The 26019-nt window shown below is 41.9% G+C and overlaps 1 protein-coding gene across 2 annotated transcripts in view; it reads left to right on the forward strand.

The window, feature by feature from the left end:
• Nucleotides 1–5234: 5234 nt before the first annotated feature.
• CA10 (carbonic anhydrase 10) overlaps nucleotides 5235–26019 on the forward strand; it is a 318945-nt gene continuing 298160 nt past the window's right edge. Inside the window, exons 1-2 of one of the 2 annotated variants that reach the window (XM_073606688.1) lie at nucleotides 5235–6194; nucleotides 6816–7349. In XM_073606688.1, the coding sequence (XP_073462789.1) occupies nucleotides 7289–7349 (61 nt within the window). In that variant the 5' untranslated portion in view covers nucleotides 5235–6194; nucleotides 6816–7288. The remainder of the gene's footprint in view (nucleotides 6195–6815; nucleotides 7350–26019) is intronic. The other variant, XM_073606689.1, reaches the window with a different exon arrangement.

The raw sequence follows: 26019 nt of genomic DNA on the forward strand, positions 1-26019 counted from the left end.
GAGACTTGGTGCAGATGGGGCATGGGAGCCAAGTATGCAAATGTAGTCAGCACCGCCTAGGCCCTACCCAGGGCAGAAGTCCCAGGAGAGGTGTACAGAGTTCAGTAGGAGCAACTGCAGCAATCCTGTCTCTGGAACGAGTAAAGGAGAGTCACAAGCTGGATGCCTAAAGCCTAATAGGCAAGGCAAGAGCCCTCTAAGTGAGGGCAACTGCAGAGAGCATAACCAGCTGGGTAGAGCTATGCAGTGAGACTTGAAGGGAGAGACTGTCTGAAGGAAGATGGCTGCTAAAGTACTGCATATGCTTGCACGTGTGACTTCTGCGGACCGTCCACTAATTGTAATTGGTAATTCTCTGTCAAATGACTCCGAAATGTACGTCGATGTGGTGTGACTCTTTTGTGCCATTTCCAAGTACCACCAATAAAGTGCAGCAACCTTATTTATTATTAACCTTATGTGTGGACATTTACTCCTTTAGGGATATAAAGGTCAACGAGTGGAAATGTCGTGTGGAGGCCTCTGGCATGGAGTGGGCACAATATGGTGGAGGGTACAGCCGGTGCAGGAGGGTTAATATTCTAGAAGGGACAGGAGCGGGGCAGAGACTTGTGCTCTTGGCACCAATTCTAGCCAACCATGAAGGCCCTCTTACAAGCAGATCAAACTTAAGCTTTAAATGTAAAAAAAAAAAAAAAAAACAGGATGCAAGAACAGCTGAAAGAGCTTCTAGGGCTTTTGGGGATTATCCTGCCCTGTAGAACAGATCAGGGGCATTGATATTAGGGATAATCTATATCTCACACCAATATAATCCAGGTCAGTAAATGCAGATTTCTCTTATGTCTTTCACCTAAATTCCCCCCCTTTCCTTGCTGGGAAATTATCTGTGTAATTAAATCAAGGAGCGGAGGACCTGCAGCAAGATAGGTTAATGTGGTATAACTAAAAATGCTTTAGCCTTGAGGCTGACTGCATGGCGAGTGCACAATAAACACACAGAGGTATGTACTCCGGAGAGCAGGAATAATGTTCATAATACCAACAGGGACAGGTAACAGCAGTAATCAGAGTCGTGGGCTGAGAGGATGGAAAAGGCTACTTATAATGCTTGCCAACAATCCTTATTAGGGATGAGTGAAATCGAGTTTTTTATTTACCTAAAATGTTATTTAATTTTTATACATTAATTAATTAATTTTAACATATTTTAATTTTAACATATTAATAATATGTTTATTATTATTATTATTTTTACTTATAAAAAATGCATTGGAGTCAACAGAGAAGGCAAAAATAAAGTAGAACTCCAACTTGTTTGTTGTTTTTAGCAAATAAAAAAAATGTATATATTCCCAATATTTACCTACTGTCTCCATTCTCCAAAGCTGTCCTCGGCTTCCTTCTCTTCAGGCAGAACGACAGCCATGTCATTCTGCCCAATTCCTGTAAGCTAAATCTGTTGTTTACATATCTCCCTCTAGGGGGCACATCATCACACATTGGAGTCAATGGGGAAGGAGAAAATAAAGTAGACTTCACTTACACTTAGAGGCGCCTCTCTTCTCTTTTATACTCTGTAGCTTCTGCTGGATTTTGCTTCTAATCCCCTTGTGGAGGCTTCCATTTGTGGATGGACATTTTATGGTTACACAACCTGGTCACATTGCTATAATTTTTTTATATGGACTATAAACTGAAGGACTTATGAAAAAATGGATGTGGAACGAATCATTTGAGTTTCCATTATTTCTTATGGGGCAATTTGCTTTGATATACAAGTGCTTTGGATTACAAACATGTTTCTGGAACGAATTATGCTCACAATCCAAGGTTTTACATATATATATATATATCAGGGCACATTGGGAACATCAGGGCATATTGGAGCACATTGGGGCACATCAGGGTACATTGGGGAACATCAGGGCACAGCGTTTACCAGCCAGCACGCAGAGTAGCGCAGGAAGCATCTGTTTTCTGTCATGTCACGCTGCTCCCCGGCGGCCCCTCCTCTCTTCTCGTCCATCCCAGATGATGTCATAAGCAAATGGGGATAGACGAGAAGAGAGGAGGGGCCGCTGGGGAGCAGCGGAGAGAGAACTTATTACACACGCTTCCTGCGCCACTCTGCATGCATCTCGATCTACCCGTCAGGCACCAGCTGTCGCGATTGACGGGTAGATCACCATGGACCTCCAATATAACAGGCAAATTAGGCGGCCGCTGAAACCATCCCACTGAGCCATCGGCCCACCGGGAAACTCCCGGTAGTCCCGATGGCCAGTCCATGCCTGAGACCAAGTAGGCTTCGTATCAACTAGAGAAGCCAGAGACAACACCACTAAAGTCCTCAACCTGCTACATGTAGCCAATATCACCAAAACGCCATGTGTATTCATTGGAATAGACACCGAGAATTGGCCCTTCATGTTTGCGACCCTGAGCCATATAGGATTAGAGAGCAATATGCTCAATTGGATTTCCGCTGCTTACTCAAGCCCGGCCAGAGTCAGAGCTAATGGAGTGACTTCTGATCCATTCCCAATTACCAACAGGACTAGACAGGGATGCCCACTCTCGCCCCTTTTTTTTCGCTCTGTCCCTAGAGCCCTACCTTTGTCATGTAAGGCTAAACCCTGATATCTCTGGAGTAGCAGTAGATCATTTACAACAACAAAAAGTACCAGCTTACGCAGACGATCTGATGTTTTCATTTAGGAATCCGACCATCTCCCTACCAAACCTGTTATGAAAAATACGGCACACTCTCTAACCTAAAAATTAATTTTTTTAAATCAGAGGCAATGAGTGTTGGCATACCACAGCCACAGCTTACACATCTCCAAGCTAGCTTTAACCACTTAAGCCCCGGACCATTTGGCTGGACAAATACCACAGCACTTTTTGCGATTCGGCACTGCGTCGCTTTAACTGACAATTGCGCGGTCGTGCGACGTGGCTCCCAAACAAATAGAGCTTTCTTTTGGTGGTATTTGATCACCTCTGCGGTTTTTATTTTTTGCGCTATAAACAAAAGAAGAGCGTCAATTTTGAAAAAAACGCATTATTTTTTACTTTTTCCTAATATTAATATCCCCAAAAAAATATATAAAAAAACATTTTTTTTCCTCAGTTTAGGCCGATATGTATTCTTCTACATATTTTTGGTAAAAAAATCGCAATAAGTGTATATTGATTGGTTAACGCAAAAGTTATAGCGTCTACAAAATAGGGGATAGGTTTATGGCATTTTTATTAATAATTTATTTTTTTTACTAGTAATGGGGGCGATCAGCGATTTTTATCGTGACTGCAACATTATGGCGGACACATCGGACAATTTTAACACATTTTTGGGGCCATTGGCATTAATACAGCGATCAGTGCGATTAAAAACGCATTGATTACTGTAAAAATGTCACTGGCAGTAAAGGGGTTAACACTAGGGGCCAGTGAAGGGGTTAATGTGTGTCCTAGTTTGTGTTCTAATTGAAGGGGGGAGGGGACTGTGCAGGGAAGCTAACAGATCGCTGTTCATACTATGTATTAACAGACGATCTGTCAGTTCTCCCCTCAGAGAACCGGGATCTGTGTGTTTACACACACAGTTCCCGGTTCTCCGTGTGTCCCGAGCTATCGCGGGAGCCCGGCGGTGATCGAGACCGCCGGGCACTTGCATCGGCTCAGGGGGTGTGTGCGTGCGCCCCCTAGTGGCCACAGGGCAAAGCGACGTTACATAACGTCGTTTCGCCCAGCCGTGCCATTCTGCCGCAGTACTACTGCGGAGGCTGGTCGGCATGTGATTAACTTAAAATGGACGGACACAGCTTTGAAATATCTGGGCACGCTCATCCCCCCAAAATTTGATGTGCAAAACTGCATTTCCACTTTGGTGAAATAAAATTTCCCCAATGGTAAAAATCAGTAATGCCGCGTACACACGAGCGGACTTTTCCGGCAGAAAAGGTTCGACGGAATCATTCCGTCGGACATTCCGATCGTGTGTGGGCTTCATCTGACTTTTTCTGTCGAAAATTCTGACGGACCTAGAAATAGAACATGTTTCAAATCTTTCCGACGGACTCCACTCCTATCGAGAAAACCGCTCGTCTGTATGCTATTCCGACGGACCAGAAACGACGCAAGGGCAGCTATTGGCTACTGGCTATTTTACTTCCTTTTTCTAGTCCCGTCGTACGTCATTGCGTTCTAAACTATCGGACTTTGGTGCGATCGTGTGTAGGCAAGTCCGTTTCAGCGGAACTCCGTCAGAGTTCATTCCGACGGAAAGTCCGCTCGTGTGTGTACGCGGCATAAGGCTTGAAAATCGCTGCTTCTACAGGAGTTTTGTGTTCTGTCTGTAGAAGCAGCTCAATGTTATCCTATGTGTCCATGCACATTAGGACGATTACAGGCATATTTTGAGCTCAACATTTAGAGGCAGGAAAAAAAAAAAAACGTTCTGGTTGGCATTTCTGATTGGAGCTTACTGGCAGAAAAAAAAAAAAAAAACGCAAAACTCTCCTAAACTTTGTACAGAAAAATGTTCTATATAAGTGTCTTTTTCCCACCAAGGGAACTTCCATTTTTTTAAGCCCAGTGTGCATGAAGCCTAACTTTACATCAAAATGATATCTAGTATAATCACCGCACGCATCCCCAGAGCACAAGTACGACTTTTTTTACGCACATTTTTCCTAGACAGCTTGATGAGCAAAATTGAGCTTCCACTTTGGTAAAATTAAGTTTAGCTGACAGTAAAAATCTGTAATTTTGCGTCAAAATCAAGAAAATCTCTGCTCTCAACCCAGACAACACAGAGGCATGTACGAACCCTTTTTTTACGCAAATTATGCTTAGATGGCTTGATGAGCAAAATTGAGTTTCCGCTTCAGTCAAATTAAATTCCACCGACAGTAAAAAAAACAGTAATTTAAATCAAGTTTAAGAAAAGCACTGCACTCATCCCTTTTGCACAATAAACACGCAGAGAGGCATGTACTCCAGAGCTCAGGAATAATGTTCATACTACCAACAGAGAGAGGTAATCAGCACTAATCAGAGAGTGCATGGACTGAGATATGGGGTGGGTGGCTGCTAGCAATCTGCATGCACTGAAAAAGTGTGTCAGTGGATTTATTGTCCACATTGTCTCCTATCTAGCATCCAGCATAGTCCCCCATGTGACAAGTCTTTTTTTTTTTTTTTTTTTTTTTCCTTGAATGGGAAATAGGAGGGATGCAAGTTTGCTGGTGACTGGGATGGCCATGCATTATGCAACTCACTGACTGATAGTCTGCAAAGCTGTGGGTCACTCCAGGCTGTGGCTGCAGGTCAGGATGGGCAGGGTTTTGCCAGTGAATCCAGCACTGCTTCATTGCATACTGTACTGAGACAGCTTGGCAGGGAATACAAAGTGAGCTCCCCCTCCCTTATCCAGGAGAATTGTCGGGAATCTATATGCGGGGAACTTGCTAGACTTCAGCACCTTGGACAGCGCTTCAGCTTCTACACAAGACTCATCCAGGGCATCTGCTCAGTAGGGGGGGAGACCCTACAAGATTGGGGTGGGGGGTCTTCTTGCTGAACCCTCTTTGGCACCATGTGGACTTCTGGGGAGCTCCTATAAGTGACAATGGTTGAATGCAAATGGGAAAAGTACGGGACTACACCGCAAGACTGCTGAATTCCCAGCGCGGATTGGCAGAGAGGTCCTGCGGAGCAGCTTAAAGCGCCAGGGTGGGACCGCTGGAGAGGTCCTGCGGAGCAGCTTAAAGCGCCAGGGTGGGACCGCTGAAGAGGTCCTGCGGAGCACCTTAAACAGCCCTGGTGAGTGCAGAGCGCTAATCAGCCGCCCAGAGCTGGGGATCTTTATGAGCAGGACCCCCCCAAAAAAAGTCTGGGCTCAGGATCCTCAGCAGTACTGACCCGCAGTGACCTACCTGCTGCAGATGAGAGCGCTTCCTCCCCAGCCAAAGGCGCGCATGAGCGACAGAACTGCGCCTTAATCTCCTCCAGGGAGCTGATGCGCCTTGCTGGACCTCACACTCCTACCCTGCTCAGATTTCCAGCCAAACCAAAGTCCCAAAAGTAGAATGAACCTTCAATGATCCCCCCCACCACCCAAAGCTCATTGTATGCAGCACTTTCAGGAGGGATCTCTGCTGGATAGCGCCTGTCTGGATTACCTGGTAGGTAGAGGAGCCTCGTATAAAAAAAAAAAAAGTCAGGATATTTGGGATGCACAAAATGCTGGAGTAATGGCAGTTTTCCCTTTGCAAAAGCTTGGCAGATCCAGCCTCAATATGCCAGGAAACAAACAGCTTAACTATCTCAGAGTCATTGCAATTTTGCAAAAGCTCCATCCTATCTTTGCAAAAAAAAAAAAAAAAAAAAAAAAGATCCTTATTAAAATCATGCTTTAAATGCAGGCTGCCCACCCATGCCTGGGAATTACATGACTGCCTGCAAATATGCAATCTAGTGTAGTAATATGTATAGAAAATTTCAAGTGACTGTAGTACACCTGAATCCTTTAGGATGTGCTTCTTCAAGCTTTGCTTTGGGAGGTATAGGGTAGTTTTATGTGATACTCCAGCGCCCCCTGGTGCCCAAACAAAGAGACACCATGGTTAAAAAAAAAAAAAAAAAAATTAAACCCCTTGCAATGCTATCTTGCTGCAGTCAGTCACATAACATCACACTGGTGTTATTTTCAATTCAATTTCTCTTTTCTCTACAAAATGTTTTGATTTTTTTTGTTTCATTACCTCTATTTTATTTTATTTTTTTTTCCTGTTATCTTCTCGCAGGGGGGACCCCCAGCTCGTCAAGGATGTCCATGACAGTCTTGGGAGATACATTGAAGGGATAAAACTAAAACAGCTTAATGCCCATCGCTGGGGGAGCGACTGCACGGATAATGATCTTGCTGGCCAACTCTTAATTTAGCTCTATTTTATTGCAAGAAGATTTGGCTGTGGAGATAATCTGTTTTTTTTTATATATATTGTGATTTGGATTTTTTTAATTGTTGTGTGATTTATTATTCTTTTTTTTTTTTTTTGCTTTTTTCCCATTTTTTTTTTTTTTTTTTTGCTGCTGATGGAGAGAACAGGATCAAGTTGAGGTCCTTGTGTTGGATTTTTCTTCTTTTGTTTTTTTTTTTGTTCGGACATGAGTAAACATATTTGGAAAATACACTCAGGCAGAGAGGGACCTTGCCATTGGGAAGTGTTCTATTGATTGTTCCGTTGAGTGATGCAGTTGGTATGAAAATCGTAGAATGGAAATTGTTTGGGAGGTGGTGTTTTTCCTACAAGCCAATTTCATCGTTTGCATGTCAGGTATGGTATTGAAAAAAAAAAAAATTGTATTTGCATTTAATGTAGAACGGGATTTGATTTTTTTTTTTTATTCTAAGCATACATGTACTGCATGGTAATACTTTGCACTGTGCTGTCTTTTTTTTTTTAGCCAAGGCACTTACAGTAAGAAATAAAATATTAAGCTTAATAATTTCTCCCAGGTGCACATTTCACTTGGTCAGCTATCATAGGGGGACATGGATAGGTGACATAATGATGTGCTGTTGGCATACCTCTTATTTTTCATGCATGTAATTCTAATATATAATGACATCTATATGACATGTACGTATAAAAAAAATGTAGCTTAAATCCCAAAGCGAACTTTTATTGAAATGCATTTTTTTTTTAAGCATTTAATTTTTATTTATTTTTTTGGGTCAGCTGGAAAAAAAAAAGCTTTGAGTATAAAAAATATATATATATATATATGATTTATGTGTTTAAAGCAATCCCTTGTATTTGTCCTTTAATTCTTCTTAAATGGCTCAAGAGTTGTGTAAGTTTTTCAGTGCAAGGACTGAGGATGTTATATGGGGATGATAAGTCTATAAGCGCTATCAGAGATATATATATCTATATCTATCTATGTATATTTATAGATAGATATAGATATAGATTTTTTTTTTTTTTCTAGTGTGATTGCCATATCATTGCAAAAAAAGGGACGTGTTGTACGCCAGGCAAAATAGGTGTTGTCAAAAATTATGAATACTATGGTTGGTGGTCACATTTTTTTAAGTGCCTATTATAAAACACAGCTAGTTGGGATCCTATCCTAATAATGGGATTTCAGCTTGAATGTTAATTTTCCAGCGTATAGCATTATATGCATAGACAATGGGAGTCTGATAGTAGCTCATACCTACAAACCCAACCCCCCACCCCCCACCCCCCCCACTCTGCCACCCCCCCCCCCCCCCCAAAAAAAAGCCCTGCGGACAGACTACAACTCCCACAATGCCATTGGCATGACGCTGAAATGCGATTGGATGTGGCAAGTACTAAATAGCTGGATTGGTTCCAAAAGAGGGGATGTACGGTATTAGAGCATTTAGTTACGTTCGATGGTGGCCAAAGGGGATGGTGCCTGGAATGAATTGTACTGGGTCTACAAAGAAGAGAGAGCTCTTAGGCTGCGGGGATGAAAGAGTGTTGTGAAAAAAAAAATTGAAAAATGTGCAAATTATTTTTTTTAAATTTGTGCTTCTGTTTTTGAGTAATCAGCTGTGGAAAATCAATGATTTTTTTGGTGTTTTAACCTCTGGCTCAATAGTAGAGAGCTGTATAGAGATAGGAGATGTTTACACTGCTACTCACCTGCAGGTTGTTATTCAATAGCTGCACCCAGAGGGAATTGTAATGTAAATGTGGCAAAAGTAAGTTGCATTGACGTATTAGCGGACTTGTTGAAGAAACTAACTTGTTCTAAGTAACAGATTGACTTGAATGCAAGGCGGTGGTATCAAACACATCACCCTTGGTGTGTCTTCAGCGGGGAGCCACTGCTGGGGCCGTGAGGTCAGTGGCCCTTCCGAGAAGGCTGTGTCTTTGATGAGCAAATAAACGTTGATCCGCTGGCGATATGGCGAATACAAATCTGCGATGCAGGTCACATGGTGCATTATCAGCCATCTGGTGCTTGTATTAAAGTGGTGGTAAACCTCAGGCATGAAATATGAACAAAGTATATCCCTCTACAGTGTGTACTTGTCTCAATCCAGAGCACTAAGTGTCATTTCTGTCTGCTGCTTCCTTCCTCTGCTATCAGCTGGAAACTCTAAAGACAAGTTTTCCTGACACCGAGGGAAAAATGGTGGCAGGGGAGGGACCTCCAGCAGATTGACAGCCTCAGCTCTGTTCCTGTGAGCTGTGTGAAAGGGGGGGTGTGTCTCTTCCCTCCAATCAGCTCTGCGGAGTGTAATTTCAGATCTCTGCCCCCTTTTTTCTGAGCTTTCAGAGAACTTTAAAATATAGCACCAGATGCAATGGAAATAGAAAACAGAATCCTGTAGGTAAACAGGTACAACTTATATAGTGACAGTTTTCCTGACACCGAGGGAAAAATGGTGGCATGGGAGGGATGTCCAGCAGATTGACAGCTTCAGCTTTGTTCCTGTGAGCTGTGTGAAGGGGGGGGGGTGTCTCTTCCCCCCAATCAGCTCTGCAGAGTGTAATTTCAGATCTCCGCCTCCTTTTTTCTGAGCTTTCAGAGAACTTTAAAATATAGCACCAGATGCAATGGATATAGAAAAGAGAATCCTGTAGGTAAACAGGTGCAACTTATATAGTGACAGTTTTCCTGACACAGAGAGAAAAATGGTGGCAGAGGAGGGACCTCCAGCAGATTGACAGCCTCAGCTCTGTTCTTTTGATCTGTGTGAAGGTGGGGGGTGTCTCTTCCCTCCAATCAGCTATGCAGAGTGTAATTTCAGATCTCCGCCCCCTTTTTCTGAGCTTTCGGAGAACTTTAAAATATAGCACCTAATGCAATGGATTTAGAAAATGACAGTTATCCTGACACAGAGAGAAAAATGGTGGCAGGGGAGGGAACTCCAGCAGATTGACAGCCTCAGCTCTGTTCCCGTAAGCTGTGTGAAAGGGGGGGGGGGTGTCTCTTCCCTCCAATCAGCTCTGCAGAGTGTCATCTAAGATCTCTGACACCTTTTTTCTGAGCTTTCTGACAGCTTTAAAATGCAGCACCAGATGCAATGGATGTACAAAAGAGAAACCTGTAGGTAAACAGGTACAACTTATATAGGAAGGTTTGTTTAATCCCTGTGTGTCACCTGATGCCAGTCACTTCATTGGGTATATGGAAGGGTTTACAACCACTTTAAGGCAAGTAGGTCTTTCAGTAAAGGTTTGGTTCCAGGTCTTAGAACACAATGCTATATATTCACTGGGTATATGTAAGGGTTCACTACCACTTAAAAGTGGATCTTTCCATAACTTTACAAGTCTGCAAATAAATTCTGGAGGTGTCAAAGGATAATGCATCAGTATGATATTTTAAAACAAAATCTCTACATTTTGTCATTAAAAAGTCTTGAGCTCCAGTCAAGTGGCTTTGCCTAGGGTGAGATGATGTCATCACTCTGCTGCAGGCAGGAGGATGTATTTCCTCAGTCTCCTCTCCACCAGTCATCAGACCGTAAAATTGTAACTTTGTAGGCAGTCACAAGGTGAGAGTCTGATCTGTCTGGCCTGTGTGAACACAACCAAGGACTGCAAAAACATCAGGGTGTCCATGATTGTCCCATCTCTGAGTAGACATCTCAGTCCAGGAGGTAGATGCTGACCTTGAATGATGCATCAGAAAAGATGGTCCTTCTGTAGATAAAAGCAGATGAAGGCATTGTCAGGGGGAGTACTGTGATCTCTGAGGGAAGTATAGAAATACCTGGAAGTGTTACACTCGGACACTACTGAACATGCTGTAACCCCCCAACCCCACTTTTTTGCCCCCTCCTCACTTACCAGGCGATCCATTGCTTCCATTACTGATACTCAACCGCCTAGAGCAGCCATTCTCAACCAGGGTTCCGTGGAACCCTGGGGTTCCTCCAGAGGTTGCTAGGGGTTCCTTGAGCTGTGGCTGATGAACCACCCATTTGATGATGCCTACAGAGTTCAAGGTTCAGCACCACTTGGCAAAACCAGCAGCATGACACCAAATATCTTTTTAGCTATCTTTAAGGGTGGCATTCTGAACAGCACTTTAAGGGGGGCATTCTTCCTATTGACTACCAATATAAGGAGCATTGTTCCTATTGAGCCCCAATGATTTGGTTTTAATAAGGGTTCCTCGAGACATGAATATTATTTTTGGGGTTCCTCTAGGGTTAAAAGGTTGAGAAAGCCTGGCCTAGAGAATCCAGCACTGTCCTGCTGAGATCCTCTGGTTCTCTGGTCACTTCTCAGCCCAACGCCACCCATATTGATCATCAAGAGGCCCGCTGGCTCTTCCTGGTTCAGCCGGCACGCCTCCTGATCATGATGATGTGGCGGTGGCCTGCCCCCCCCTCCACCTTTGTGGATGAAGCTCTTTGCTTACTGACCAATAGGCAAAGGGAGGACAGTGCTCGTCATTTGCCCAGGCGAAAAAAAAAAAAACAGCCCCAATCAGATAGCCAAGGTGAGGGGGGGTAGATTGGACGGAAGTCCTTCTTAAAGGTAGAAGATCCATTTTAACATGAAAAAATGTATCTAATGCTAAGTCTACTTTGAGTGAACCCTGGACCCCCCACCACCCCCCCGCCTATCTAGTCCATGGGTGCATAGGTGACCCCCAACCTGTAGTGAAAACAAGTGCAAGTCCTCCACCCACAGGGGGCAGAGAATGATGGGTCAATAGGCAAGCATAGATTATGTTGGTGACCGCCTTATAGATATGTCATGTCAACATGATGGTAAAGCGCCTGTGTTGTAAACCTCGGACATGAAATCTGAACAAAGCATATCCCTCTAAAGTATGTACTTGTCTCAATTAAGAGGGCTAAGTGTCTTTTCTGTCTGCTGCTTTGTTCCTCTGCTATCAGCATGAATCACTTCTGACAAGTTTTCCTGACACCAAGAGAAAAAAGGTGACAGGGAAGGGATCTCCTACACACAGCTTGTGATTGACAGCTTCAGCTCTGTTCCTGTGTGCTGTGCGAAGAGGGGTTGTGTCCCTTCCCTCCAGTCAGCTCTCAAAGCTCTCCTCACTAAGCTCTGCAGTGTGCAACTTCAGCTCGTCGCCCCCTTTTTTCTGACTGCTCAGACAAGCTGTATAAAACTAGACTTTGAACTGAAGTAGAGAAGAGAAGACTGCAGATAAACAGATACAACTTATGTAGGAGGATTGGTTTCATCTCTGTGTATCATCTGAGGCCAGTCAATTCACTGGGTATATGGAAGGTTTTACAACCACTTTAACCTTTGTGGACTTATGAAAAGTACATATTTGGGCATCTTTGTCCTGATCACATAGTACACCGATAAGGCTTTGCACCACGTAATCAATATAATATGCTCTTCTATTGGCCTATTCTTTTGGCCTTTAGACATCCAGAATGTAAGGAAAATCCACATTTAGGATAAGAGTACATGGGGAAGAGGGACACTTTTCTACTGAGGGAGCGAACTGCTAAAGGGTCCAGAGGACTATTTTGTTATGTGTATGGGTTTACTGAGCACAACAAACATCCTATCTCAACTGAATGGACCAGTTTGCCCTAAATCTTGATCACTGGGTTAAAAATTTTGTTAATGTGCCTAATTTTTACTGCAAGATGTATTTGAAAGGCTGAATTGTTAGTTTTTTTTGGTGGTAGAAAGTTGGCCTACTGCAGACCTACTTAACTAGGGTTTCTCCTTCCTACGATTAAGCCTCGGTGGGCGGGGCAAAATGCATCAGAAGGCCTTTTGCCGGAGACTTGCAGGCTGAAGCCAAATTTGATCCCTATGATATGATGGTTGGTCAGGGGAGCGATGTCTTTTTCACTTGATGTAGGGTTCCTCCAGAGTTTGCTAGGGGTTCCTTGAGCAATGAGCATTTTCTGCCAGTCCATCAGCTAAGAAACCACTGGCAACAATAAAAATTATTATTATACAGGATTTATATAGCACCAACAGTTTGCGCAGCGCTTTACAACATTAGGGCAGACAGTACAGTTACAATACAATTCAGTACAGTTGGAATCAGAGGGCCCTGCTTGTTACAATCTAGATCTTTTAAGCTGTCTATAAAACGGGATTCTTCCCAAGGACCACACATAGTCCCACTGACTATGACACCAATGGACCTTGAGCTGTGGATATAGTAATTACAAGTAGGGGTTCCCTGAGACTTGAAAACTATTTCAAGGGTTCCTCCATGATATAAAGCTTGAGAAAGGCTGGCCTAGCTGTAGCTTGAGGGCCCCCTGCCTTTTATTGCCATATCTTCATGTCACCGGAAGATGGAGAATAATTTCGGGGGCTAATCACTAAGTTGGCCTATGACTTATTTTGTACAGGTGTTGGCATCTGGAAAGCTTATCTTACTAGGAGATAACTGATGAGAAGGGTAGGACATTGCACACCATAAACAGCTCAACCTATGAGTAAAGAAGCGGCTTCAGCCTGTCTCCTCCCAGGTCATGCCCTCCCACTGATGCATTTCGCCCTCCTACAGGGCTTGGTTGTAGAGATTAAGTCCTGTGAGAGGGCAAAATGCATCAGAGGGGCATGGCCAGGGAGGGGACAGGCTGAATCCGCTTTTTTACTCATATATCTCTTTTACATAGCCTCCACCATCTATGACTGTGTTTTGGAGGCAAAGCTTCACACTGCCTGTCTTGTTCCACCTACGTGGCCTAATGGCAGATTTTGCTCTTTCCTCTTGTTCTGAATAAAATAAAACCAATAATGCAATTATTTTTTAATAATAAAATTCAAAATATTAATATTTTTCTGCTGTTCTTTTATCTTTAGAGACAAATATATTGTTATTATTTTACAACATAGCATAGAAATATGAAGATAAAGCCACTTAGAGGTGTAGGAAGGTTAAATCATAGTGAACGAGTTATACAATTGAGATTATCATATGAATAAAGGCGGTAAAATTATGACAAAGGTTCAAAGGTTCAGGTTCATTATGACAAAGGGAAAAAAAAAAGTGGGGTGGCGTTAAGAATATGGAGAGAAATGGGAGAGGAAAAAGATAAAGAGCTGACCATTGATGGTCGAAAGAAAAGGGAAGGAGAAAAAACAAAGATAGAGAGAAAGAACATGAGCAAAACTCTAAGAACCCAAAAAAATAACAATAATATAAAGATAAGATGGTTAGCTGTCAAGGGGTAACACCGGTGACAATCATTTGGGGAATCTCGAAAAGGCACCAAGGGGACCTCTAAACCAACCTTTTGAAGGACTAGGGCAGTGCAGTCACAGAACTACCATTGGGTGATAGCATCTCCTTAAGAGAGTCAAAAGTGGAGAAATGGAGCCAAACATACCACAAAACTTTATATTTCTCAAAAGTATCATTATCCAGCGCTAGCATTTCTTCCATGCGCATGATGTCATTCACCATGGAGACCCACAGGCATAAGGAGGGTGTAGCATTTATCTTCCAAAATAATGGTATTATCTTTAGACCTTCTTTATGATTCAGGTAAGCTTAAAGCGGTATTAAACCCAAGAGCAAACATTTTTGTGGAACAACGGTATCCCATTCTTGGGTCAATCCTTTCTATTCGCTGTTATAGGATTGAACTATGACTAAGGACCAAATGAACAAGGCTTTGTAGAAAGGCCTTTGGAATAATGAAGTATTCTGAATCTGAAGGCAAATCAAAAAGCATTTATCTTTATTTGTTTCATTATGTCACATCAGTTTTTTCTTTAGGTGCACTCCAAACATAAATCAAGGCCATGGAACGCTTAATTTACTATAGTATCACAGGAAAAAACTATCTGTCCATAGAAACGAATCACTGTCTTCCATAAATTCTCCTGGGAAAAGCCTGATCCGATTGGTTGCTATAACAATACACATTATATTTCTTTAGATACCATATAAAATGCTTTGCATTTCCTCAAAAGAATAGAGAACATGATTACTGATTTTATCTAAAGCACCGTGCATAAAATCATGTAAGCCAGAAATTCTTCAAGAAATGGCAAAGTAGTAGAAGCTTTGTTTGACCCATTACTGAAATTTAGCTCTGTGAGGAATAAGTCTATATAGGAAAGAGGTATAAATTAGGTTTTCTATTAGACTGCTAGGCTTCTTCTCAATGGGGAGGTGTAAAGGTCGGCAATCAGTGAACAACTTTGGGGGGTGGAGCTGGCCTTTATGTTGATAAGACCCAGTTGAAATGTAAAGGCAGCCATAGATGGTTCGAGATTTGAACCATGTATGGGCAGGCTGAATGATCAATCAATCTGGGTAAAACCAGCCTGCCAGATTTTACATGCAATTATTGCTAGTGGTTGTTACAGCCACTAGCAATAATCACCATGTTCTCCCGGCAGGGGTGGCTTCCCCCACTCCTTGCTGGGAGAACACAATGGCTCCGCAGGAGGGATTCCCCTGTCAACACGGTCTGAGTTGAGCGATTTTATTTCCTGCAACTGTTCCATCTATTGCTGGCCTAAAGGTAATATACACATGGTCAGCTGGGAGATGCCGGAAGGAGCTAGTTTTTCTTTCTAACTGGAAAAAGACCCTAGGGGAAACTGAAAACATGTTGGAGGTACCATAATAAACAGTTAACCTGGGAATACCTTGGAAAGATCTAGGAAGATGTCTATGGCCAGATGTACTTCTATGGCCAGGAAAAGCAAAGCTCGGAGTGTCCAACATAGACATCCCATTCCAAAACCATAGGCATTAATATGGAGTTGTCCCCATCTTCCCACTTTACAGCTATAACAGCCTCTACACTTCTGGGAAGGCTTTCCACAAGTTTCTGGAGTGTGTCTGTGGGAATTTGTACCAGTTAATCAAAAATAACATTTTTGAGGGCATGTTCTGATGATGGACGAAGATCTGCCTCACAATTGGGATTCCAAATCATCCCAAAGGTGTTCAGTAGGGTTGAGGTCAGGGCTCTCTGCAGGCCGCTTGAGTTTCTCCACACCAGTCTCATCAAATTAAATCTTTATGGAGTTGGTTTTGTGCACAGTCATGCTGGAACAGAAAATGGCCTTCCCCAAACTGGCACAAAATTGGAAGCTCACCATTGTCTAAAATGTCCTTGTTTGCTGTAGCATTAACAGTACCCTTCACTCGAAACGCCTGTACTTAGAATGATGTCCAGGTACAGTTGGTCAACTTTTATATTTTACTGAAAGCCCAGCATTTTCCAAATTACTTTACAAGGCTGGTCATATACTTTTGACTATGTAGGTAGGAATGTTGGTCAGGTGTCCACAAACTATATATATATATATATATATATATATATATATATATATATATATATATATATATATATATATATATACATATATATATATATATACATATATAGTGTATGTGTACCAAAACCAACTAAGACTACATGGCAAGCTTTTTATCATTAGCTTATAACTCTCAGATTGGCAGTGTACTTATTTACATTGCTAAATACCTTTTCCTCTTGTGAATAGCATTCATTGTTTTATTTTATTTTTACTGCTGTTGTGCTTTTTATCTTACTCTTCTATTTGGCATTCCATAGTACAGTTATCTTAATGAACGGCCACTCTGCAGAATATGCACACATTACCATTAATGGGCCACGGTAATTAGTTACCATGTTTTCATTTGTTGGCTCACATTTGATTTATGTGCTGTGCAGTGCTCATTCCCCCCACCTCTGTTAGCTTACCATTTATTTTGTTCTTATAAGCACATTAATATCTTTCAGATCTCCCACCCCCGAATGTATATTTGCAGGAACTTGTTTCTATTGCCTTCATCTTTATTAATGAATTCATTTATTTTATCGTTCTTGCTTTCCTGGGCTTTCCAGGTTCCCATTTTTTCCCAATATGCAGAACATGGCTGTCCATGTTTGGTATCTCAAGGATTCATTTTGGTTTTAGGCGGGCACAGGAAATATGTGGACACCCCTCCAAATGATTAAGTTCAGGTACTTTTAGTGAGGGATACTGTTAACATTTTTGACAATTGTGCACTTCCAACCTTGTGGCAATAGTTTGAGGAAGGGCCCTTTCTGTTCCACATGATTGTGCCACCACAAAGCCATCTCCATAAAGACATAATTTCACCAGTCTGATTTGGAGGAACTCAAGTGGCCTTCACAGAGCCCTGACCTCAACCCTACTGAACATCTTTAGGTTGAATGACAATGTAGATTACAGGTCACAGAGAGGGGAAATCTCTCAATGTGGACAATTATTCCAGTAACAGGTAACAAAGGTGGGATTATCTTTTCTCAATTTGGACAGATTTCCATTTACTTCCTGTTGTGTCCCTGAGACAGGGAGTGAGAGGAAATCACTCCAGCAGAGACACAGACAGAAGGTATAAAAAAATCATAAAGGTTCCAACCTATGACTCCATATATGAAACTACCTGTCCTGGTAGGAGATTCAACTCTACAATACCCTGGGTGTCACCAGGACAGGAAAATGTAAGGTAAACCTTGTGGGTGGTGGGTCGGTCTATGGCGTGCAGGAACAGAAGTCTTGGAAACTCTGGTCAGTTGGAGAATAATGATCACTGTCATTGATGTATGACTTATAAAATAGCCAGTGTATTTTGGGGGGTTGGCTCCCCTTTTTCCAGGACTTTGGTAGTATTGATCTGTTGGTGATAACTGCAGAACTATGTCCTAATATAATATCAGTGTTTTGTAGTATCTATTGTGCTTGCAGTGGCAATAAATCTTTACTAAAGCGCTAAAGAGGGTGAAGCTCCGATCCCCTAAAACACCAATGAAGTGATCATTGATCTCCAACCAGGTAGAGTTTCCAAGACTTTCTACCTCCATAACCTTCACCAGGACAGGAAACCAGGGGAAATCTCCCCAGGACACAGTCAGGACTCTCTCAATCTTTTTTCTTTTTTTTGAGATACAGTTTCTTTGGCTACCTTTATTTTTAAACTTGCTGAGTAATCATTCCTTGTGTTTCTCGTTGGAAACTTAATTTTGCAATGGTGGAACAAGTATGTTGCTTTTACATAATCTACTACATGGAAACACATTGATATTCCAGAAGCTCTGCATTAAACACAAATAAAGTAAAAACAAATATGCCTTTCACATGAATTATTCTCTCTCCTTTGTAAAGTAGATTACTTTATTATGCAGCTAGTTCTGTAGTAATCTGGAGTCATGGTCATATTATGCATTTGCGATGGAGGTGAGAGTGCTGTGCCTCTCGAACAATAGCTGTTGATGTAATCACACTAGCATCTTGTATTGCTGGTTTCTCCATCTCCTTATCATGGAAGACAGTGGCGATAGCATCTTTATATAAAGAGCAACCATGGCCAGACAAAATCACTCAGTGAACAACTAATGATATCCAGTAAAATCTGAAAACTTGCTTAAGTTACCAAGCATGTTTGAATTTTCTTTAACTTGACTGTGTATAATCCATTGCAGCCACATTTAGCTGGTTTGCTATTTCTGCTTCTGAATTTACCTGCTGTCTACTGTAACTAAATTTTATATTTTGCAACCTCCCTATTCCAGAAACACTTACACGTACAGCATTTTCACAGTCCCAGGTTCCGAGTTGTTCATGGTAAAAATTAGACCCAGTATGATTCCTGGGTGAATATAAAGTTTACCTGTCAAAAAAAAATTCAAACTGACAATACTACCAAAATGAGGACAGTTTGTTGTACCTTCATGTACCTATGTGAATTGTCAATTCATTTCCAGCCAATATATACCTCAGTCTTTGGTACACAACATAAGCCTTCATCTCTGACCCAGTTCCAAGACAAGTTCACTGAGCAGCATTTAATGCTGAGAGCTTCTGTTGGTGACTCGGGATTTCATAATGGACTGTAAACCTGTGATGTTAAACAGTCAGTCCATCCTAAGACAATGTAGGTATAAGTATCTAAATCTATATCTTGCATAATCCAACAGTGAGATCTTCCTACCATTATTCCCAGTCCTGTTCCTGTCCAATTGGAAGCTTTTGGTGCCATCTGGTTGTAGTCTTCATAAATTAAAAGAAAATCCATCAGAAATGGTGGGGATCCTTCATAATGGGCACCACATGAACCTGGAACTCAGAGATCTCACCAATAGCCCCCAAGAGATATAAGAAACTGTCATACAGTTTAGCTCTTCAAAATCTACTAAGCACATAAAAATCAGTTTAAGGTGGACTGAGATTTTAAAGCAGCCCTGTCAGGTTAAAAAACAATCCTGATGAAAAACTTTAGTAGAAGTTCTGCAATCACCTCCCCAACAGACCATGTCTCCAACCTTCTGTTCTACAACTGTAGCCTCCATAACACTCATACGATGTTTAACACTTCTGGGGAGGTTAGATGCCTGTGTCCCCACCATGAATTGTGGTTCAATCCTCTGACCCTACGTCATTGCATACTCAGCAGTTATGTAGAAGTTGAAGAATGGAACCATGGTGTACAGTGGTGGACAAAGGTACCCAATGCCCCCAGAAGTGTTAAATGTCAAAGGGCCTTATGGAGGCTGCAGTGCTGGAACAGAGGAGAGGTAAGAGACAAGGGCCATTGATGGGGTGAATAAAAAAAGCTATTCTACTGCACGGATCTTGTGCATGGATTTTTCAAAGTATAACTTTAAGGATTAACATTTATGACACAAAAAAACTTTTAAAGCTGAAGACACATGGGAGTTGTTTTACTGAAACTGGAGAGTGCAAAATCTGGTGCAGCTCTGCATACAAAACAATCATCTTCCAGTTTTTTTTGTCAAAGCTTAATTGAACAAGCTGACGTTAGAAACTGATAGGCTGCCACGCACAACTGCACCAGATCTTGCACTCTCCAGTTTTAGTAAATCAACCCCCTAGGGCAGTGATGGCGAACCTTGGCACCCCAGATCTTTTGGAACTACATTTCCCATGATGCTCAACTACACTGCAGAGTGCAGGAGTAGCGAATTTTCTGTGCAAATCACTAAGCATTCGGAGAGCTGTCGAAAATAATCTCCATAATGTGTCTAATACGTGTATTCCTTTGATCATCAGCTCCATCTTGAGGCCATATGCCTTATTTTCCTGATTGTGGTATGTCAGGAAAACATTACATCAAGGCCACTAGTTGGAGCAGCGATCATAAGAAATACACATATGAGACACTATACAGGTTATTTGTTATGGCTGTGGGAATGCTAAGGTTTTTTTTTTTGTTTTGTTTTTTATGTAGACCCCATAGTGTATGGTGTAGGCTCTTGCTGTCATTCGGTCAGTGCTAAGCACAAATTTTTCTAGCAGAGGCCCAGTTAGGAATGAATGCTCCAGACTGTCTACTAGAAACATACCCTCTATATTTTCATGTAATAGAGCAAGACACAAAAAATGAGCCAAATATGTTTTTTTTAGTGATTTTTTTTTTTTTTTATGCTAACTCGCCTTTCTTCCTCTCAGCATGTGTTAATGCAGGTTCATTACTAGCTTATCACGATTTTGATTGTCAGACTCCTGAGTCTCCTACACTAAAATCAAGTCAATTATGTTATATTTCTTTCATACAAATAGAGTTTTTTATTATCAGTGCGGCTGTAACATAATTGAGGCGGTTTGGAGTAGAGAATAATTTCAAAGTTATTTAAAAAAAAAAAAAATTAAACTTTTACTAAAATCAGTCTCTATTTTATCTTATTTAAGGTGATAGTAGACGTATTAGAGCACTTGCAATATAAACATTTGGCCACATAATTTTGGCCTTCTAGTAGGTGTGAAGGTCAGGTGTCCACAAACTTTTGGCCATGTAGTGTACTTAAAAGTTACGCAATTTCTAATTGACTTTACTGTTTGCCAGAAAATGATTTTATAGTTCACTGACTCCCTTTCATGTCGCCTGAAGTTGAATAATTAATAAATAAATATAGAAACAATTGAGTACTGTCTGTGATACTTTTATTATTTGCCCTAACATACAATTTTTCAGGACAAGCTTTCGGGGTATGTCCCCTTCTTCGAGGTCTGGGCAGCTCAGACCTCGAAGAAGGAAAGCTTGTCCTGAAAAATTGTATGTTGCTTCAAATAACAAAAGTATCACAGACAGTACTCAATTGTTTCTATATTTCATTTATTCATTCTTCAACTTCAGGCGACAAGAAAGGGAGTCAGTGAACTGCAAAATCATTTTCTGGCAAACAGTAAAGTCGATTAGAAATTGCGTAACTTTTAAGTACACTACATGGCCAAAAGTTTGTGGACACCTGACCTTCACACCTACCAGATGGCCAAAATTATGTGGACACCCCTCCCCTGCAAGGACAACTGTATGCTTCCAACCTTGTGCCAACAGTTTGAGTGAGGACCTTTTCTATTTCAAAATTACTGCAGAAAACACTTGTTCACACCAGAATTTAGTCTTTAAATGGTAAACTAAAACAGGTATGTTTTAGTTTTACTTAGTTCTATTGGTCAAGGTTGGACCAATTTAGGTATGTATGTGGCATACCTGTGGGAATCCGTTGGAAGCTGGAAGTCACTGTATTATCCACAGCTATTCCAGTGATTGCCGCTAGTTTTTGGGTCCCGTATAAAGTCACTGCCCTGCTGCTCACTGAACACAGAAGGCCTATCACACAAAATGGGCACCATTCAGAGAACACTTTGCATTTATGGAGAGAATACAAAGTGTCCTCTGATTGGACGAGGTGGAGATTGTGATGGCACTGCCCCAACTCTCCACCTCGTCCATTTAAACCGCTTAGCACTCATTGAGAAAATGCAAAGTGTTCCATGCCGAGCAAGCAACCTTCACCCACTTGGTCTGGACTCAAAAGCTATTGGAGATCACAGACGTAGCTGGAACAATGTAAAAATACCTAAACTTCAGCTTTAAGGTCGCCATACGTAGTTTTATTTTCTCTCCTTCTAACGATGGGCTAACAGCATCAGAGCAGAAATCTCCACTGCCAGCTATTGTAACAGCCACAGGGCTGCTTGAATACAATGGTGCTGCCAAACAGTGATGGCGTCTGATGTTATTCCACCCAGCTTCAAACGATCTATGGGGGCATTTAGCGTATCATGTAAATGTTGTCACTCGTGTAATTGTAATCTTCACTTGGACTTTAAAGTAGAATTCCATGTTTAATTTAATTTTAAATAGTCTGCTTGGGCCAAGCTGGCCCAAGCCAGCCATTTCTATTGCATGATGTGACAGCTATGTGCGCTGTGATGGACTTTAGTAGCATTAGCTACATACAGTAAAAGGCTTCGCTTCCTGAAGTCACCCAAACTGCATAGAGTAATGCTGAGCGCTTCTCCACCATACAGGAGAAGCAAGGTATTTTTATCAATGAATACAAGGCTTCCTCTGATTGGCAGGTAAAGAGGAAGGCAGATGATGTCACAATCTCCACATTAGCCAATCAGAAAAATCTTTGTATTTAATAATTAAAATACAAGTCTTCTCCTGAATAGTGGAAAAGCACTCAGCTGGAACACAGCTCTGCATATTGTATGTACCGCAATGTTCTGTAATGGAAATAGTTGGTTTTTGGACAGCTTGGCTCGTTGGTTTTGGACAGCTTGGCTCAGCTTGGCCAACTATGTAAAGTGAAATTAAACCAGGAATACTTCTTTGGGTAAGCAACAAACAAATAAACACCTAACGCCATTTTTCTTTTGTTCTATTGTTTTTATATTGTTTTTCCACGTTTCTGTAACTGGGCAGCTTGTTATACGTGGAGCATGTAAATATATATATATATATATATATATATATATATATATATATATATATATATATATATATATAGGCATGTGAAAGAATGAAAAAAAAAACTCTTATGCTAAACACTTATTACAGGCACTAATCCCACAGAGTATTTTTTTTCTCTATAGTTTTCATTTAATACGTACATTAGCAACATTTTGCACAGTTATGCCTGTCCATTCTTTAGTTGTACAGTGTCTACCGGGAGGTACAGCTCTGTACCGGATGACAGGTAAAGCGATTGGCTTAAGCAATCCAGTTCTTTGCCTGGGGCTTGTTGACCCAGCACTTTGGCACTTCTCTCACATAGTTCCGTCTGCATCCTTCAAGATATTGCTTGAGACACTTATATTAAGCATAAAAATAGATATCGCAAACACAGCTTCATTCACCCTACCATCTACACATTCCGGGAAGCTTGTAAAGATGAAACATATGTCACTGTAAATCAAGAATTTAAATAGCAGGTGTCAAAAGTACGGGTGCACACACTCAATTACAAAAAATTATACATACTGTACATAAAAGCCAAACACATTTTAGATTTTTTTATTTCATAAAATAGTAAAACACAATGCAGTTTTCATCAATATAACTGATCATTTTGTTTGGGGGCCGGGCTTTTCTGCTATTCCCAGTAGTTTCCCAGTTTTGCGATTTTCCCTGTTCAGTGTCAGTTAGGAGTCTGTCTTCCATTTGAAAATTGATGGCAGATGAGTTTTCTACCGGAAAAACTTTTTTTTGGGATGGGGGGATTGAAGATGTAACCACACTACCCTTTCCTCCCTTCACTTCTCTAGTATTGCATGGCTTGGCTCTCTCTGTTGCTTTTGACAGTTGCTAAAGAAAAGGGGTCCTCGAAGTTCATTCCAAATGCATACCCTAGCCAGTTACTAAAGCAAAGGTTTGTGAAACTTCATGCCAGATTTGAACATTGCTTCAAAAGCTCCAACACTGTACACCTTCACTAAAGGATCTCTAATACTACACTTGCAGGTGAGGATGGACTTCTCTCTCTGGATGTCCATATTAGGGTGACCAGATTTCCCTGGTTTCATAGACAGTTCCTGATTTGAGGGGCTGTCCCCAGCAAAAAAATGTTCCCACTTTTGTCCTGGTTAAAAGAATGTGTATGGATTATTTGCTGCCTTGCTCTTGCAGTGCACTTCTGGGCCTGGAGCCAGTAAATCAACACTGCACTAGGGTACATGGCTGGAACAAGGGCCAAGGGGTGGATGGGCATCAAGGAGGAGCAGCTGTCTATGCAGGGGGGTGATGGAGGGGTGACATGCTCCATCTGATGCCACAGACTCCACCCTGTCTTGCAAGTATATGGCGCCTATGGTGTACTGCAGCTGAGGGAAAAGAAACTCACCAGGAGATGGTGGACTGTGAGGACTCACAAGCAATGCCATGCCAAGGTCTGGTGAGTACTATTCAGGAAGTAGGTGAGTAGTAGTAGTAGTAGTAGTAGTAGTAGTAGTAGTAGTAGTAGTATTCTGGAGGTGGTTTTGTCATGGGGGGTTGTATTGGGAGGAGGGAGTACATTTTGCTTGAGAGGCATTCTATGCTTTACTTACGTTTGGCCTCTACACTGACCCACAGCCAAGTAGGCTTAGTGATTATTAAACCATACCCTTTTAAGTCACTCCCACTGTTAGCAAAATTTGGCCGCATCCAACATTTTGGTGCAGCGTGCTTCATGTGCTGCTATTATCCCCCTCCCTGCTCTGCCCCGGCCCCAATAACTTGGGCATGGTCAGTAGGGTGTCCCTATTGAAATGTAATGCCATGTACACACGATAGAATTTTCAGACACAAAATGTTGTATGTGAGCTTGTTGTCGGAAAGTCCGACGGTGTGTATGCTCCATAGAACATTTGTTGTCAGAATTTCCGCCAACAGATGTTTGAGGTTTTCAAATTTTCCGACAACAAAACTTGTTGTCGGAAATTCCGAGTGTGTGTACACAATTCCGACGCACAAAAGTCCACGCATGCTCGGAATCAAGCAGAAGAGCCGCACTGGCTATTGAACTTCATTTTTCTCAGCTCCACGTACATGTTGTACGTCACCGCGTTCTTGACGTACCACTCACATCCATAACAAGTGACAGGGTCCTTCAACAAGACTATTGTCCTGTTCTGTAAACCAGCTATAGCGTTTCACCTGGCCTGTGTTTAGTCTATTGCTTATGGGAGCATCTTCATGCCTTACCTTTCTGAACAGAGCTCACAATTCTCCAGTGCACGTGTCAAACACAAGGCCCGCAAGCCGAATCCAGCCCACCAGGCCAAGTCATGTGGCCCTCATTTTGAAAAGTTGGTCACCATAGCCCACATTGTCCTACCAATGCCTCTACAGCTCACATCCATAACAAATGACAGGGTCCTTCAACAAGACTAATGTCCTGTTCTGTAAACAACCTATAGCATTTCACCTGGCCTGTGTTTAATCTGTTGCTTAGGGAAGCATCTTCATCCCTTACCTTTCTGAACAGAGCTCACGTTTCTCCAGTGCACGTGTCAAACACAAGGCCCGCGGGCCAAATCCAGTACACCAGGCCAAGTCATGTGGCCCAGGCACCTCTCCTGCAGCTGTGGCACCCCCTTTTCTCCATCTCAGCATTCAGCAGACTCTGGCAGCTAACTCCAGCCCTCCTCTGCTCCTCCAACAGACCCTACACTTTCTGCTTCCCAGCTCTGCCCTGCAACAGCACAAGGTAAGGGGGTGCACTGTGATGGATAGGGGACTCTTGACTTTTGATAAAGGGGGGGCTTTTGACATCTGAAATATGGGGGGAGGGGTGCTCTGGATATCTGCTTATAATTAATATGAGAATAATACAATTCTATGCCACTTGAAAAGGAGGGTCACACACCACTAGTATTATCCACAAGAAACCTTATTGGAGACTGGTCAGACTGAACACCATTGTATAACCATGTTCTGTCTGAGCTTATGTTTTATATGTCTTTGTTATGTGGTTCCTAGATTTCAGGCGGCTACAGGTCATCCATGTCCATATCCCCCTCTCACATATAGTAGTTTGTCATTTTAGGGAAAGAAATAACCCAAGGCTCAGAGGTTCGAAAAGAAGTGCCCCCGAAGCTAAACTATACTACTGCCCTTCTCCCCCCTCCTGAACACACACACACACGCACTGACTTTCTACCTCCTCTTTCATTCTACTATCTATAGCACCGTGGGTTAACTGAAGAGACAATGATTACATTGAGGATCTGATCTGTCCGATTGAAACTT

The sequence above is a fragment of the Aquarana catesbeiana genome, linkage group LG12, assembly GCF_042186555.1.
Source record: "Aquarana catesbeiana isolate 2022-GZ linkage group LG12, ASM4218655v1, whole genome shotgun sequence".
In the NCBI taxonomy this organism is placed as follows: Eukaryota; Metazoa; Chordata; class Amphibia; order Anura; family Ranidae; genus Aquarana; species Aquarana catesbeiana.